The sequence below is a fragment of the Cebidichthys violaceus genome, unplaced genomic scaffold, assembly GCF_023349555.1.
Source record: "Cebidichthys violaceus isolate CVI_PGR_0920_01 unplaced genomic scaffold, fCebVio1.0.p SCAF_7, whole genome shotgun sequence".
NCBI classification, from domain to species: Eukaryota; Metazoa; Chordata; class Actinopteri; order Perciformes; family Stichaeidae; genus Cebidichthys; species Cebidichthys violaceus.
In genome coordinates, this window is record NW_027176927.1 from 10,849,726 (window position 1) to 10,866,764 (window position 17,039).

Here is a 17,039-nt window from a genome sequence, read left to right on the forward strand (position 1 = left end):
TTACATAGGAACAAGGTATTTTATTATAGGTACTACAGTAACACTTGGTTGTATTTTCTGTAATCAAGCAACCAACCAACGTTTTCAGGTGTGTTAGTATAGACAGAGATTATTTCCAAAATACACACTTGTGTGTATGGAGTTGTTTTAAAACGCAAACGTATTAGTGTGGATGTTGCCTGCAGTTCCCCTCATCTCAGCTACTCTACATAAAACTGTATTGTGTTTTCAGCCTGCAACTCCTCTCATCAAACTCATTTCAATCAGCAGCCAGCAGCTGCTTTCAGCAAGAAAACAAACAACTCAAAAAATAACTGTATACTGCAGTACCTGCCCAGACAAAGTACCCGGCAGACAAAGTTAGTAACTAGCTGGTGAACAGCTAGTAGAGCATCTAGCAGCTATTTCCCCTCAGCAATAGGTTGGGACCAAAACAGAGCTAAAACATGCATTCACATGCATTCCTTCCAACCCTAATCCATTCCAAGCAGAGTGCATTAGTTGGCCTTTGTTGGGAGGCTCATCGCAGTGTGATGAGTGATTGACCACTCAAACAGAGGAATTCACTTGCACATCCTTGTGAAATGAGTGGTGCTTGAAGCTTGGTGACATAGTGACTTGGTGCAGGGCAAATGCTTGAGGTACTGTAGATGGCAAGCTAAACACTAACATGCTAGCTAGCAGGGAACATGCCACAATAACCTGCCAGGTCGCAGGGCGCTAACTGGACGTTAAGTTACAGTAACACAGTTTATTCAAGAGACTATTTGTATCATCGACTCCTGTCTCACAGTTTCTGCAAACCACACCATTTGTTTCTGGGAGAAAATCCAATGATAGCAGTGATTCCTTTGCAATGCAATTACTTGAATTGTCTGTGATGAATGCTGGTGTGGATGAGCCCTGGAATTGTCTTAGACAGTTTCCCATATTCCTAAAATATTGCACAAATATATGGCATTTCAGCATTAGGAATGATGGTCATATATCTCAGTAGTGCAAATATAGGCCTGTGGAAGTATAGTAAACTATGGTATAGTGTGAACACCTTGTTAACTCCAGGAAATGTAATGCCCATGAGACAAAGTTAGACTATTTAGACGGCTCTGTAATATAATAGCAAATATACTTGTGCAGCCACGGGGAAAACAGGAGGAAGAGAGACAGGCTGGAGAGAGGGAGGGGAGAGGATGGTGAGAGGGAGAGATGGAAAGAGAGGAAGGCAGGTTGGGTCTGGGGATGAGTGTCTGGTCCCTAAGGCTGTGTGTGTGTGTGTGTGTGCGCGTGTGTGTGTGTGCACGTTTTTCCGTCAGCCTACTCTCACAGCTCAATAATGATAAATAAGTCAACCTCCTTTCCCCTCCCTTCAACCCCTCCCTCTACTCCTGTCACACACACCCCTCCTCTGTTCATCTACACCCCCCCCCCCCCCCCCCCCCCCTCAAAAAAAAAAAAAACACTCCCAGTGGTAATGAAGCAACAGTAGGTACTAGCTGACAACTGTGCAGGCCAGAGTTTCATCTATATTCATTCTGATACAGTGGGCCACCACAGTAAGACCCCTTCTACCTCTGAGAGAAAAACAACATCCATCCATCCCCTTCTCTCCCTCAGCCTGTACCCCACTAAAATTCTCCTTATTCAGTAGCAATGGCCCACCATGTATGGACATTATAAAGAAGAATATTGTATGGTATGATGTGGAAGTAAACCAAAACTTAAATGTGAAAGTAGCCAATGTTAAAACCTCACAGTTCTTCCAGATGCAACGAATTAAGGAGGAAACATAGCCACATAAAGAAGCACATGGTCCAAACCAAAATAAGACCAGGCCAATCTCAAACATTGATACATTACCTGAATACTTCAAACATATTTTAGGAAACAGCTTCATTACTGGGGACATCTGTGATATTTTGTTATACCAACCAAAGTCATAATTGTTCTTTTTTTAATGACAGAACATGAGAGGGGAGGCATAATTAAGTAGAAGAAAAATATAAGAAAGACAGCAAGAAAGCTATCTGTGTTTCTGCTCCATCTACTGGATGTGCGTGTCTGGAGGGTCCTAATTGCTGCTGAGGTCAGGCTGCTGAGCAGTAAAGGGTTGTGTTTGATGCAGGTAAGTGTGTGTGCGTGCATGTGTGTGTGTGTGACTGCTCTGCATGCCCTTGACTTGCAGCTGGCAAACAACGCTTTAGGCCCCCACAGCTGCCTCATCATTACTGTTCACAGGGTTCCCCTGCCACACACTCGCACACACACACACAAACTCGCAGGCGCACAGAGTGAGAGAGACTTAGTCACAGCTACACAGGCATAGACACAAAAACAGACTCACGCAGACAGACACGGAGACACTCACCCCTTCCCGCAGGCTCCTCATTAAGCCAGTGTAGGCGGCAGCGGGAACGAACCACAGTCCCTCTGGGGAGCCTCTCTTCTTCTCCTGATAGAGAGACATAGAAAAGACAGGGAGAAAAGGGTGAGAGGAGAGAGGAGGAGGGGTACAGATGAGGTTGGGGGGGAGTAGAGTGGGAGTGAAAGAAAAGCAGAGAGATAACGTGGAGGAGCAAGTAGAGAGGAGTGAGGAAAAGGGCAAGAAGAGGACAGAAGGGTCATGACATCTTGATTATTTGGTTACCACGTCTGTGCGTGAACATGCTTTCATAGCTACGTTCTTTAAAATACTAAATTCACTTAGTAAAATAGTCAGTGTAAGCATATTGTTTTCTTTTATTTTGCTTGTTTGTGTACTCAATCACTCATATTTACAAGAGGTAAAAAAAGAGAATAATTCAAACGTTCACTATACTCAAAGTTTTTATTTAAAATTCACAGGACTGCAAATGACTAGTATTTTCAAATCTTCTATCAACTACTGCTTTAACAAATAATTCATCTTTTTGTCTAAAATATGACAGAAAATAGTTGGAAACTTCCCAAAAACCCCAAATTGTTCCATTTAAAACTATAAAAAAAAATGAGAGAAGAAGCAAATTACCGCATTTGACAAACTGGAACCAGAAAAGTTTGGCAGTTTTGTTGATTCACTCTTATTCATCTGATCATGTTGGAAATGTGTATCTTTCTTGACAAAATATGTTATATATACACTGTTATACCGGCACTGTCTTACATTCCATAAAACTGTGATTATTTCCACCAATGTTTCTATCTTTTCAAACAATGTCCCCTTCTACTGCTGCTGTGCTAGGCTTTAGGCTATTTCTGACCTTGAGGATAACGACAGCACTGGAGGCTATAACTAATCGTTGTCATTGACTGGTTCTGCAGAAGAAGACGGGACAAAGTGGCTGATTTTACCAGGGGACACTTAAAGGGCCATTCCATATTTCTCAAATAAAACGGTTTCTCCTGCCATTAAACAGACAAAGTGATTCCATCTGTCAGGATGAGTTCACATCCTGTGTTTGGGATTTTCATTAGAATTAGTTGTAATGAAGATATTTGCTGCTGCTGATGCTGTTCAAGGAACATTAATATGTATTCATTTTATTCAGTAAAGGGTTTCAACACCATATGCTGTAAATGATGCCTCAAAGAATTGAATTGGTATGATCCTCAGCGGTGTTTTCTGTGGCCATGTACTATTCTAAGAAAGAAATTCACCATAACTGTACCCACCATATGGGAATAGTCTGATAACTTTTTTCAGTCCAAAGTCTAATAAAGTTTATGTTTCTGTGGTTATAACCTTGAGAATAGAGGCAGCAATGCAGCAATACAGCTGATCGTTGACACTGACCAGAAAACCAACCAGACAGCCAACCTACCAGTCCACCAGGGGACTCAAAAAAGACAACTCTACAAATCAAATAATTACTTTATTTATTTTTTTGAACTATCAATTACTTGACCGTCTCTGCTGGAGAGACGTCAAATTCTAGACTGAGATAAATGATACGTCTGAGACAGAAGCCCACACGGAACTAAAAGTTGCGCTAATCATAGTAAACGACTGAAAAACACAAACAGTTGAAGATTTTCCAAAAACTAATCCTCATCCAAAGCAGATAAGCAGGTGGTCTTTCAACAAGACGGCACTTTAAACACCTAACTAATCACTACCTTCGCTTAACATGAGAAGCCTGCACTAAGCGCTCTCTAATCAGGACTCTTGAACCTTTAATAGAGCTAGAGATAAAAATTGTCAATGGAGTGTACAAGTTTTTGGAGTGTAGGTTCCAATATTAAAAAACCTACAGTAAATTATTTTCACTAAAAAAACAAGCGAGAGGGTTCAGGGACAATATACCTGTACTGTATGTGCGTGTGTAGATATACTTTATGTAAATGTAATGTAAATGACTGTAATGTACTTTATATATATATATATATATATATATATATATATATATATATATATATATAAACTCATCTTTTACTATCTATTCTAAAAATGACAGCCAGCACAGTGACTTTACAACACAAGTAATGTGAGCTCTTCTATGCTTCAGTTGCAGCTTTCAAAAAGTTTAAATTGTATTACAGACTTTTTGTACAGGACTAAGAGCAAAACCTTACAGCTGTTTAGGCTTCATGTTACAGAAGTATGCAGCCATTTCTCTGTAGCAAGGAGAGAAAGAAGAGGACTGAACTTTCGGATGTTCTATAGGCGAAGTAATGGTGTTTTAACTTTACTTCTGAGGTACACATATATTTAATGGTTTACAACAGTTATCAAGACATAATTAAATCCTCATTTACTCTATTACGTCTGTAAGTGGATACATTTGCAAACTGCCTTGCAAAAGTATTCCCCCCCTTGGTATTTTTTTTGTTGCCTTACAACCTGGAATTAAAACAGATTTTCATGTGGATTTTATGTAATCGACCCATACAAAACAGGCAAATGTTGTGGTGAAAAAAAACTTGTTTTTAAACATTCTAAAAAATAACAAAACTGAAAAGTGGTGTGTACATTCACCTCCTTTGCTATGACTCCCTAAATAAGTTCTGGTTCTACAAATGATCTTAAGAAGTGCAATATAAGAGTCACATGATCTGTCACATGATCTAACAGAGCATCCTTAAATATGTTCATCACAAAAGGGAAAGAATGTGGCACTACAACAAATTAGGACCTATAATCACAGACCAGGCAAGGAGGCCATTAATCAGAGAGGAAACAGAGACCACAGATAACTGTCCACATTATTAAGCCATACACTCCACAGAGCTGGGCTTTAATGTGACAGTGTGTAACATTTTGGGGGGGGTTATTGGCAGATATTGAATATAATATACATAACTATGTTTTAATCAGAGTATAATCACCCGAAACTAACAATGGTTATGTTTCCTTAGCTTACAAAAAGCCATTTATATCTACATAGGGTGCGGGTCATCTTCCACGGAGTCCACCATCTTGCACTGCCATGTTTCTACAGCAGCCCAGAATGAACACTGGCTCCAGAGAGATCCTTCTGCGTTTTACGTTATCTGAAGGAAGGGACGCTTTCCGAAACCCGGTATTAAACAGGCCCCAGTGCTAAAGAATGAAGATCGTAGTAATTCTGAAAGTTCTGATGTGACTGGTACTTTTTATTAGTACTTTTTAATGTTGCAATGTCATCTGCTCTGCTGACTCTATCGGGCTGAGCTCCTGCAACTATACACACACACACACACACACACACACACACACACACACACACACACACACACACACACACAGACACAAACACAGACACACACAAAGTGCGAGCAGCTATGCCGCTGTGGTAAAGTTAACCAGGTGAAGTGAAGGATACTCAAGTTGACGGCAACTACGCTTGTTACTCTTAAAAGCCAATACTTTATCAATACATCTGTGAACATGTAAATGAAAGTGAAACCTAATTCAATCAGCTATGTTTACACAAGCACAGCATGAACGATCGGCCAAAAGGTTTCTTTTGTAAACTGAGACAAAGCAGCCAGGAGAACAGAAGACAGGAGGATTGACTGATACTGACGGATGTCTCTGTTCTTCATTCTTTATAAACTTCTCTCAGAAATGTTATTTATTTTACAGTTGTTTCCAGTGAGATATTAATGACTTTATATAATTACTTTGCTGTTGTAAACATAACTGTTGCTGCTCTAGAAACAATATTTAGCTATATCTAAATTATAAATAACTAGTAATGCTGTTCTGTTTTTATTTGTTTTACAATCTTATCTATCTTTTTTTAAAACAATTATTTATTCATGTAGAAGAACCAAGTATTGATAAGAATAATAAAATCCTATGAGGTACCTCTTCCTACCTGTAGGCCACTTCAGTTCTCCGACACGCTTGGAAAGGGAGGGGCTGAGCTGAGGGGTGTTTCGTTGACATCAACCTGCCACAAACCACTAGATGCCACTCAAACGTACACACTGTCCCTTTAAGGAAGAGTGTCCTGAAAAAAGCCATTGCTTAGGGTGAAAAAAAATTAAAACATGTTTGGAGTTTGCCAAAAGGCACGTGGGAGACTCCAAATGTGTTTTCTTTCTTACCCTTTTTTCTTTGAGCAGTGTTTCTTTATCATTTCACTTCACCAATTTCAACTATTTTGTGTAGGTCCATTACATAATACCCAAATAAAAATAATTTTTAATTCCAGGTGTTTCATTTTCCTCCTGTAACTAACACACATTTACACTTTAATGTACTGCTCTGAGCGAGGTACAGGAATCAGATGATTATAGCATTATTATTGGTTAAGAACACATTGGCATCCATGGTAAAAACACTAGCTCTTGCAGGAGCAGAAAAATCTATTTATTAAGAGCTCTCCCGGACACTGATGAGGTTCCCCATGGCTTCAGGAGAGTAATAAGTGTAATCAGGCAGCGTGATCGATTTTTGAAGGTTATCCATCAGTCTTGTAAATAAAAATCGTACACTTAATCGACTTGCCTGGCTAGATTGAGGTTAACCAGAAATAAATTGGGATCATCTTTTCTAATGAAGTCAAACAAAGCCTCCTTCACTCTCTCTTGTAATGTTCAGGGCTGGGGTCAATTCGCTTTCAATTCAATTTAGTCAGCATGTTAATTTGAACTCCATCACCTAATGACAGAGCACTCAGTTTCATCAAGATTGATCTCATTACTTTCTCACTGAAGTAATAAGAAATGTGTTTTGATCTTTCTGCCATCTGGCACCAGTGCTGTGCTCGGTTCACTTTGACTCATTAACTCTTAAGAAATTAGCCGTTCTGCAATATTTACTTAAGAGTTGGGAAAAGAGAAACTTTTCTCTGGAGGCCTAGAAGTGTAAGGTCCACACTCCATAAACACAATGTTATGGGTTAGTCTGTGTAGTTTGCACATCGTTTGGAGAATTAACTAGAGTGAGCATCTTTACAGTTCATCCTGCTGTTGTTTGAGGTTGTGATTATCAGCAGGGTGAGATGCAAGTGGATCTATGTGTTCATTGCATTTCTAATAACATGTAATAATATGAATCAATCAATGCATTTAATGACTTTTGCAGAGGTTTAGTACGTACTACGTAGGCCTCCACAATAATGACAGTACTTCAGATTTGAGAATTTACCCTTCCACACTATAGAATGTTGATTTTAATAAAAATGTTTGATTGAAATCAGCAGCCTCTGAGGGGCCAGATAGCTGGTTTCAGCGCTGATTTATTCTAGTGTGGTCAGCTTAAGTGACTTTCAAAACAACAAAATGCTAAATTCAATACCCTGATTAGACTAATGAGAAGAAGTCAAACAGCAAGGGAAGCTTTTCCAAAGATTTGGCATAATGAGTGAGTCAGTGAATGATTGCTTTAGAGGCTAGAGAATATTCACATATTCTGCATACAGCAGGACCGTCTTTGACTGTTCGTCAAAAGTTCATACTACTAAATATCACATTATTTATTAGAAGTGTGTTCTTGCAGCCACACTAAAACTGGAATAGGTGATCCATCTCTTTTTTGATTAAATTGAAAATGAATGCACATTCATATGCTCACAACAATAGCATTAGTGGGTTTTTTTCCTGTCTTCATATCTCTGCATTTCCGTGAATCTTGTTTAACTTCCCAACCACAGTCAGGTGGATTTTCATTACATTACATTACATTACAGTCATTTAGCAGATGCTTTTATCCAAAGCGACTTACAATAAGTGCATCAACATTGGTAATCAAAAGAACTACTAGTCACCAGAAGTCATAAGTACATTTCCTTTTCCAAACAAGCATCTAAGAGCATGAAGCAGAGCATAACTCAGAGCCAAAGTACAGTGCAGAAACAAGAAAAACAGTTAGTACTATAAGTAATACGAATACAATAAGTGCAACAAGCTAGTATGAAAACAATAAGTGCTAAGTGGAAGGCTCAGGGAAGCACTTCCTGAAGAATTTTCACACGAGTCAGTGGTCAAAAATTGAAAAAACAAACAACAGAAATATCAGAATTCTGATCCTAAACCTTTATCACATCTCACAGCCCACCCTCTGATTCGCCCTGTCTAAAAGAATATAACCTTTAAAAAGCAATATTCGTGTCAGCTACGAAACTCCTGAAAACTGTGCCTTGTGTGTGCATGCAAGCAAGTGCACATGTGCACCCATTTCTCACTTATGCAGTGGGTGTTTGGATCCATTCAAATGTTTCCTTTGGATCAATCAACTGCAGTATCTTTGCATCACAGGAATATGAAAAGACAAATTTAAAGAGACAGAGTCTACCTGAGAGGCGATGAGGTAGAGGATCTCCCCGAGTGGTGGCAGCAGGAACTGCTTGATTTTGCTATTCCTCAAGTTCTCTCTCAATAAATCTGTCAGTGTGGACACAGTCTGGAAAGAGAGAAGAGATATAGTTTCATCAGCAGTATTCTTTTCCTCATTGTTTCTAAATCAAATCAAAAATAATAATAAGACTTCCTGCTCTATAAAACTGAAACGTTTTTAAACTATTTCAAGTATAGGTTATAATTTAACAAAAGATATTATCCCTTCATATGTAGTCTCAGAATATAACAGGACATGGAAAAATGAAACAAATTGAGATAAAGTCCTATACATTCATCATAACTAATACGTGGTTGCAAATATACGATTACAATATGTATTTAACACTCTTGGGACATCTTTGTGTGATCTCAAACTTCTAAATCCCCCTGCCATACAACTGTACCTTTTAACTTTGATTATTTAGTGATGTTTGTTTGTTACTGACCATAAAGGAAAGAAACTAAAGCGAGGCAAAGGTAAAAGCAGAAAGGGTAAAGAGTGAGGAGGAGAGGGTAGAGTGAGAAAAGAAGAGGGAAGCAGCAGTGAAAAGGAAGCTAAAGTGAAAGAAAGACAAAGCAGGAAACAGAAAGAGCTGGACAGCAGCAACAACAATCTCACTGAAAACCACTAAAATGCACAAACACACCAAAATACACAAACAAGTGTTTTCAAAGCACTAAGTATATGCACACACACATAAGGTACACAAATTCATGCAATCATATGCAGTTATAAGAAATGCACTGCACACTCTCACACACACACACACACACACACACACACACACAGAGTTAAGTATATGCAGAGACAGCATTGCTGGCTGGCTGCTTCCTGGCATTAGCATTACTGCCATCTTCCCCCCTCTGTGATCTGATGAAAGTTCTGCTTCACTCCTCTATCTCACCCTCTCTCTTCTCCACTTTTCTTTTCCATCCCTCTCTGTTCTCGGTCTCTCCCTCCGCATTGTTTTTCACCCTTCTTGTGTCTTTTCTCTTCCTGCTCCACTTGTAATCGCCCTCAATGTATGTACATGACATCTTTCACTCTCCCCCCTTTTCGCTTTCACTGTCTCTCACCTTCTATCTCTCTTTCTCGTTGTAGGGTGAGAAGTGGTAACAGTCTGTTTGTCATGTACTCTCTCAACATATCTTCCCCTTTCCCAGAAGAGTTATTCTTTCCTTTTATTTCTGCCCAAGAACCGTGGTGTATCCTCATGCGGGGCCATCAATGAGCATGGTACAGCATCAGTTTGCCACTGGAATCCTGAGTAGGCCTGAACATTATTGCCGATACACTTTGAGACGAGGACAGAAGCCAATATGTATGTTTCGGTTGACCTTATTTACATTACATTACGGTCATTTATCAGACGCTTTTATCCAAAGCGACTTACAATTCAGTATCTATTTACACACCGTAGACGCAGCTACGGGAGACATTCTGGGGTTAAGTGTCTTGCTCAAGGACACATTGACACGAGACTAGTAGAGCAGGAGCCGGGGATCGAACCGCCAACCCTCTGATTGAAAGGCGGCCCTGCTCTCCACTTAGCCACGGTCACCCCTATTTAAAGTTCTAAACTGTAAAATCATACCATGTTGTGTCGTTTCTAACCAAGCATGTGAATGGTACTGTAATAGAAGCTGCTCTTGGTCTTCTGCCTCGTTCTCACATTATTGCTCTCCGTTCTTCTCCCTCACTGCCTTTCAGAGCTAAACCCGCTAATAACATAAATGGCTGAGTGCATAGCTGAGATTCTGGGGTGTGTTTGAAACTGCTCTCGCAGCTGCAGTGAGGCACAGGGTACTGAAAGGCACCCCTGTGCAACGAGCCAGAGTGGAAAAGCAGGCATAAACACGCGAGCACACACACACACGACTATATTCCCTCCTAGACACATTATCTCAGCATCAACACTCCCTCAGATAAGGGAACATACACACATTAACTTAGTTAACATGCACTAACAGCATTCATAAAGTTGCACCGAGGATATAAAACACATCCCAACACAGCACACAGAAGTCTTGCACATACACACAAAAATGTGACACCTACAAATAGCGCACATGAGCGGTTACTGTATGGACAGGTTGGGGCATTATCGGTGTTATAAAGAAGGAAATGCACATTATTTTACAGCTAATAAAAGGCTCATCTTTGCTGAGGTGAGAGAAGAGACCGACATACTGTATGTCAAATGGTAAAACAAGACAACAAATGCATGGCTATAATATACACAGCACGATAAGTTACAGTTTTTTAAACAGTTTGGTTTATGAATCAAACACCAACTTTAGAAGATGTTAGATTAGCACAGGCTCTGAGAATATCTTCATCAGCTCCAGGAAACAATAATGCTGTGCTTTGTGTTCGACCATCAGCATATAAATCTATACTGTAGTGTAGGTTTTTGATGGTTTTCATCAAAATTCATTAGTTATAGATGTTCACACAACACAAGTAGTTCAAACTGTCATATATTCCTTGCAATATTCACAAATGTCTAACTAGTGTCTTCCTGGAGCCGATGCCCTCTGTTCCTGAAGATTGTTGTGGACTTTATATCTCACCGAACACTCTGCACAGCAGAAGCTTTAGCAGCTACACCGCTGTAAACGCCACTGAAAACTTTGTAGGTGATGATAAGTGAATGGGAAAATGATATCTGGTTTGTTCTGAAAGCATAGCTTCCCTACGTCGCATGAGGAAAGCAGTAAGCTTGCATTAGTAACATTAACCCAGAATATTTTATTCTCATTTAATTCTATTGGAGGAGAGAGACGGAGAGAGTGAGGGACAAAGACAGACAGACTAAAGGGAGAGAGAACAGAGATAAGAGGCGGACAGACAGAAAGGGGAGAGTGAGACAGAAAGAGAGACAGAGACAAACAGGTGTGTGTGTGTGTGTGTGTGTGTGTGTGTGTGCGTTTGTGTGTTAGCCCGTGTGTTGGGGGTTCGAAGCATATAGTAGTTACCATGGTAACTAAGCCCAGCCCTGACACTCCAATCAGTAGGACTGCAGCAGGAGAACCCCTGCTGAGACAACACATGCGCACACGCGCATGCACACGCGCGCGCACACACACACACACACACACAAATGCAAGCATGGGCTGTTTTATTGGTTATCTGTTATATATCACTATTAAATAAGAATACGCACTAACACAAAGCGTTTGCATGCATACACACATGCAGAGATAAATAGGGGAACCCCTGCTGAGTCTATAGATGGACACACACAGACACAAACAGACCGACACACAGACACAAATGAACAGCGTTGTCCTTTTCTTAACAATTTGTCATCCTACGTTAGCAGCAGGGAGGTGAGGACGAGAGCGGAAAAATTGTTCCGCCATTTGTCTTTAAAAACAAGCGCACCAAAAAAAACACTGCTATGCCACAGTCGGCCATTTTGTAAATCACTGTGACGACTCGGTAGCAGTAAAGTGTCGAAACAAATGAAAACAGAGAGAAGAAAAAAGACAAACCAGGAAAGAGAGCGGATGTGGGATCAGAAGTACCCTAGCCGGAATGGATTACATTTAGAATAAACAGATGTGATCGAGCAGACGAAGAGACAAAGGAGTAGAGAGACGCGAAAAGGTGTTTAGCTCTGTTCAGGATGAAAGGATGAAATAAGGGAGAGGCTCCACATCTCAGCACCATACAAAACTGCTTTTACATTGAATTAGTTCAACACCACTCGGATTGAACGTGTGTGTGTGTGTGTGTGTGTGTGTGTGTGTGTGTGTGTGTGTGTGTGTGTGTGTGTGTGTGTGTGATATGGGGCACTCAGTAAAGTATTTGAATTGTCTGTTTGTCACTGTTTAGGAAAATACACTCAGTTGCCAAATTATTAGGTACACCTACATAAAACTAATGCAGTCAAACTAATATTCACGTCAAGTCAATTTTATTTATATAACCCAATATCACAAATTTGCCTCAATGGGCTTTACAATCTATTGTAATACGGTTTCTACCCTTTTTACAAGTCAGGGATCTTAGAACAGAGGGTGTCGTGTGCTGTGCTGATTACAATGCCCCTTAAAGCAAATATGTGATTTGTGGTATTGGGTTATATGACTAAAAATGTACTTGACGATTGTTTTGGCAAGGTATACCTAAAAAACAATATAGATATGTACAGCAGTATCACTTGTATCATTACAATAACTATGACAAAGAAAGCAGACCATGGTGATATTGTTACTATTATAAAAAAGTAGCATATGTAAATAAATACAAATAATAAACAAACTATACAATGTTTGATGAAGGAACTGCATAAGCAAGACAAAACCTAGCAAAAGCCAGCACGATCGTCAAATGTTTGCATGAGTTAGTGTGTGTGTGTGTGTGTGTGTGTGTTAGTGTGAGTATGAGTGTGTGTGTGTGTGTGTGTTAGTGTGAGTATGAGTGTGTGTGTGTGTGAGTGTGAGTGAGTGAGAGAGAGACGTTTTTAGTGTCTCTGAGGCTAATGAGAGACGTGTTGTCTTGTAGATTTTTAATGCCACCTGCTGGTACACACTAGTACTATAAAGTTATTGTGGACAGACTAGATGTTCCCATCCACTTCTTATGTTAGGGCAGATTATCCCCTACGTTTTGTGCTGGAAGTTTAAATTATTGGGGATATGCCCCTAAACAGAACAAAAGCAGGGATAAAAATCAAACAAAAATTACATATCTATAAATCAAACAAAAATTACATATCTATAAATTAACAAAAATGCATTGAAGTGCACAACAACATGTGCAGGACTTACTGTGAATAAAGAAACAACTATACATACTGCATGCAGTATTAGACTCATTGTTCTTATGTTTTCCGTTCTTATGCATAAATGTGCAGTCATACTTTCTGTACATCTGCTGGTACGTACTGTCACCTCGCGGTGTGAACTGGTACTGCAGGTTTTAGGCCCTCAAGATGTTTAGGTTTAAGGTTTGAGAACATCTTATCATCCATCCATTATCTGTAACCGCTTGTCCTTAGAGGGTAGCGGGGGCTGGAGCCGATCCTAGCAAACAGGTCGCCAGTAAACCATAGGGCTGACTCACAGAGTCAGACAAGCTCACATTCACATCTATGGCCAATTTAGAGTTTTCCAAATCTGCACGTCTTCGAGCTGTGGGAGGAAGCCCACGCTAACACAATGAGAACATGCAAACGCCACACAGAAGGGCTTGTTATTGAACATTTCAATATGGCTATAATCATTTACCTTTTTTTGGGGTAAAATTTAAAACAGATTTTTTTTATTTGTTTTAAGCATTTTCTACAGTGCCAGTGCATTTGTGCTCCCGTACTTCTGTAGCCGCTAAAGGCTGGATGAGCAGAGATATACTGTAACTCTATTATCGATGTAAACGTGAGTTTGCAGAGGAAAAAATATAGAATTGAAAGTTCTGTCTGTCTGTCTGTGTGTGTCTGTGTGTGTGTGTGTGTGTGTGTGTGTGTGTGTGTGTGTGTGTGTGTGTGTGTGTGTGTGTGTGTGTGCGTGCGTGAGTGCGTGCGTGCGTGCCAGACCTCAGAAACAGGACTGTCCTCTCCCAATTCAGTACAATGCAGAGCCAGGAAACCAATCACTCTGAGAACCTTGCTCCGTCTGGAAAACATTTTTTTTGTTTTACAAAATAAAAACTGTTAATTTTCTGTTTCTTTCATATGACATGATATATGTTGGAATTGATAGAAGTAACTTGAAAAAACGGTTCGTTAAGAACTGCAAAAGAAAGAGAGAGAGAGAAAGAGGGAGAGCAAGGACACATCCTTTAGGGTGTGTGCTATCCTCCAAGTTCTTGTCTGCTCCTCAAATTTGATACTTAAGTGCTGCCAAAAAGCTATTTTGTCTTTCTTGGGTATCTGAGTCTCAATAGTTTGTAGTTCAGTTCCACCAATGATTATTTTAGTTTTAGTTTTTACTGTGTATCCGTAGTAACCACTTCTCCAACATTACAGCAAGGCACACAATCATGCTCCGTGGTTTATAGAGAGAATACATACATAATGTACTTACACATCCCAGTTCAGAGCTTGCCGTAATTGCTGGGTCAATACTGGAAGCTGAATGAAGGAGGGTGGAGATTAGAGAGACAGATAAAGAAAGAAAGAAGAACAAATATTAAGAACCCTGTCTCTAAGAAATGATGACATATGATAGCAAATCATGGGTTTGTGATTCATTTTGACTTTGAATAAGCTTTTGCAAATTTGTTACATTTGTAAAAGCTTGAGCAAAACAATTGCATTTGTAGGTCTGTTGGGCGAATAAAACCGACGAGTGATATGTACAAATGTATTAACACACCATGTTTCATCAGTACTGATATGTTGTGAAAGTAGTCAAGATCCAAACATTATTTAGAGTTAATCAGGTGTTTTACCACAAGTAAATTCCTAGTTTTGAAAAATATATATTCTGAGTCATTTTGTGTTCAAAGTCAGACAAAAGTTAAGCCATTTTCTTAGCCTTGAATAACTGTGTGGCACTATGCCCTTCTCACGGCGCTAATGACTCCCACTTGACTAATGACATGCTGAAAGCAACAGCAAGGACCTCACACATATTACACGTTCCTGGTGATGCTATTTGCTTACAAATATGGCTAGCTTATGATAAATGTATCGCAAGGACTGAGGGCTGAGAAAAAGAAAAAGTTATTATATAAAAAGTTATTAAATTGCATGTGTTTGAAGTTTACAAACATTCAAATGGAGAAAAAATGTTTTGAATATTTTACAACCTCAGTTTCACTGAGCTGAGAGCAAGGACTCTCACACTGCCATGCAGCGCTGAAGTCTAAAAATATTCCCTAAGAAATTATCTTGTTAAACCCAGCCAGGGATGCATCAATATTTCAACAGGGATGCTATGCAAGTACATGTTGTCCTACCAGTGTTGAGTTCATCAGCCTGTTAGCAATAGCTTTATGTCCAACTACACAACAGAGGTAGCACAGCAGGTTGAGCCTGGAGCGATTGGCTGTGGAGTGAGGAGGAGGAGCAGTGGAGGGGCTCTGCTCTTCAAGAGATGAACAAAGCTGTAAGAGGAAGACCGTCCACTCTTCATCACTCAGGGACTGCAGCTTCTCAACTGGAGAAGAGGAGATAAGAAAAAGTCAGCCTGAAGACAGATTGGGGCGAATGACCACACACTGCATAGGTCATCTGTACTTTCTATAGGACAAAAATTCACTTGATATCGACTAGAACAACAAATGTACCACAGTACCTGAATATGCTGGTACACAAAGGGTTTTGGGATCAAAACGCACAGGAGAACTCTTAAGAATCTGATAAATAGACAGAGAACACCACACATTAAGCCTCAGTATCTATCTGATCTGCATACCACAACTCCCATGTAGCCATTTCCGCAATATTGTTGTCTAATATTGTTTACTTTGTCCAATTTGATTGTGAGAGGGTTACAAGGAGGGGCTCCTACGACACTTACGACTGAAGATTATTAAAAGTAGAACAGATGTATTTTAAGTATCTGAAATGGCCTGTGTCCAATAATATTGTACGTCTATACCTTGGGGTTGTCCATGATTTGGGTGACAGTCAGATCAGAGTCAGTATGGAGAAGAGCTTTCACAGAGGATGTGATGTCAGAACCAGTCCTGGCCTAGGAGGAGGTGAAAGAAAAGAGAGGAGAGTCAACCTCAGCAGAAGAGGGTTAAAGTATTCACCAAGCTCACCAGAAAATGGAAGCAGAGGCTAAACCTAAAAGTGAATATATTTAAATATTCAGTAGAAAAAACAGCAATAACAATAATGTAATTGGGTTCAGACATAGTAACTAAGTTACCAATTTACCAGTTCCTCATGTTATTATATAAGCATGAAACACTCTGCTGTTTACAAGTTCTTGCAGATTTCAGAGTATATGGTGGCAGTAACCTGAGGTGGATGGGTCTGGTTCAGGGAGTCTGAGATAATGCAGCTTCTCCTTGAGGTGGTACAGGAGCTAGAGGAGAAAAGTAAAATAATGTCAAAATGAAGTGCTAGCTGCTTATGACCGTTGGATATGTGTGCATGAGGCTGATCCCTTCTAGCTTAATTGGAAGAGCACAGTGTTGCTAAGAATAGATATATGAGTAGCACTGGGGCCACTCATTTTAAAATCATGCTTCAACAATTACAGTACTGCATTACACTGTGTACTTTCCCAATGTGTGTGTTCAATGCAAGAGTTTGGATGGAGGATAACTTCAGAGAGATTCACATTCTTCTTCAGAAAATAGGACATCACCAGGACATCAATTAGCTCGCTGG

General features: G+C 39.8%; 1 protein-coding gene across 1 annotated transcript in view; it reads right to left on the reverse strand.

Annotated features, from left to right (window-relative positions):
- Window positions 1–17,039, reverse strand: part of ulk4 (unc-51 like kinase 4) — a 79,516-nt gene that overhangs the window by 57,322 nt on the left and 5,155 nt on the right. The window contains exons 12-19 of the mRNA XM_068736310.1: window positions 16,665–16,731; window positions 16,297–16,389; window positions 15,991–16,051; window positions 15,653–15,852; window positions 14,776–14,822; window positions 14,286–14,364; window positions 8,699–8,806; window positions 2,366–2,449 (exon numbers count right to left, since the gene is read on the reverse strand). Of these exons, the coding sequence (XP_068592411.1) occupies window positions 2,366–2,449; window positions 8,699–8,806; window positions 14,286–14,364; window positions 14,776–14,822; window positions 15,653–15,852; window positions 15,991–16,051; window positions 16,297–16,389; window positions 16,665–16,731 (739 nt within the window). The remainder of the gene's footprint in view (window positions 1–2,365; window positions 2,450–8,698; window positions 8,807–14,285; window positions 14,365–14,775; window positions 14,823–15,652; window positions 15,853–15,990; window positions 16,052–16,296; window positions 16,390–16,664; window positions 16,732–17,039) is intronic.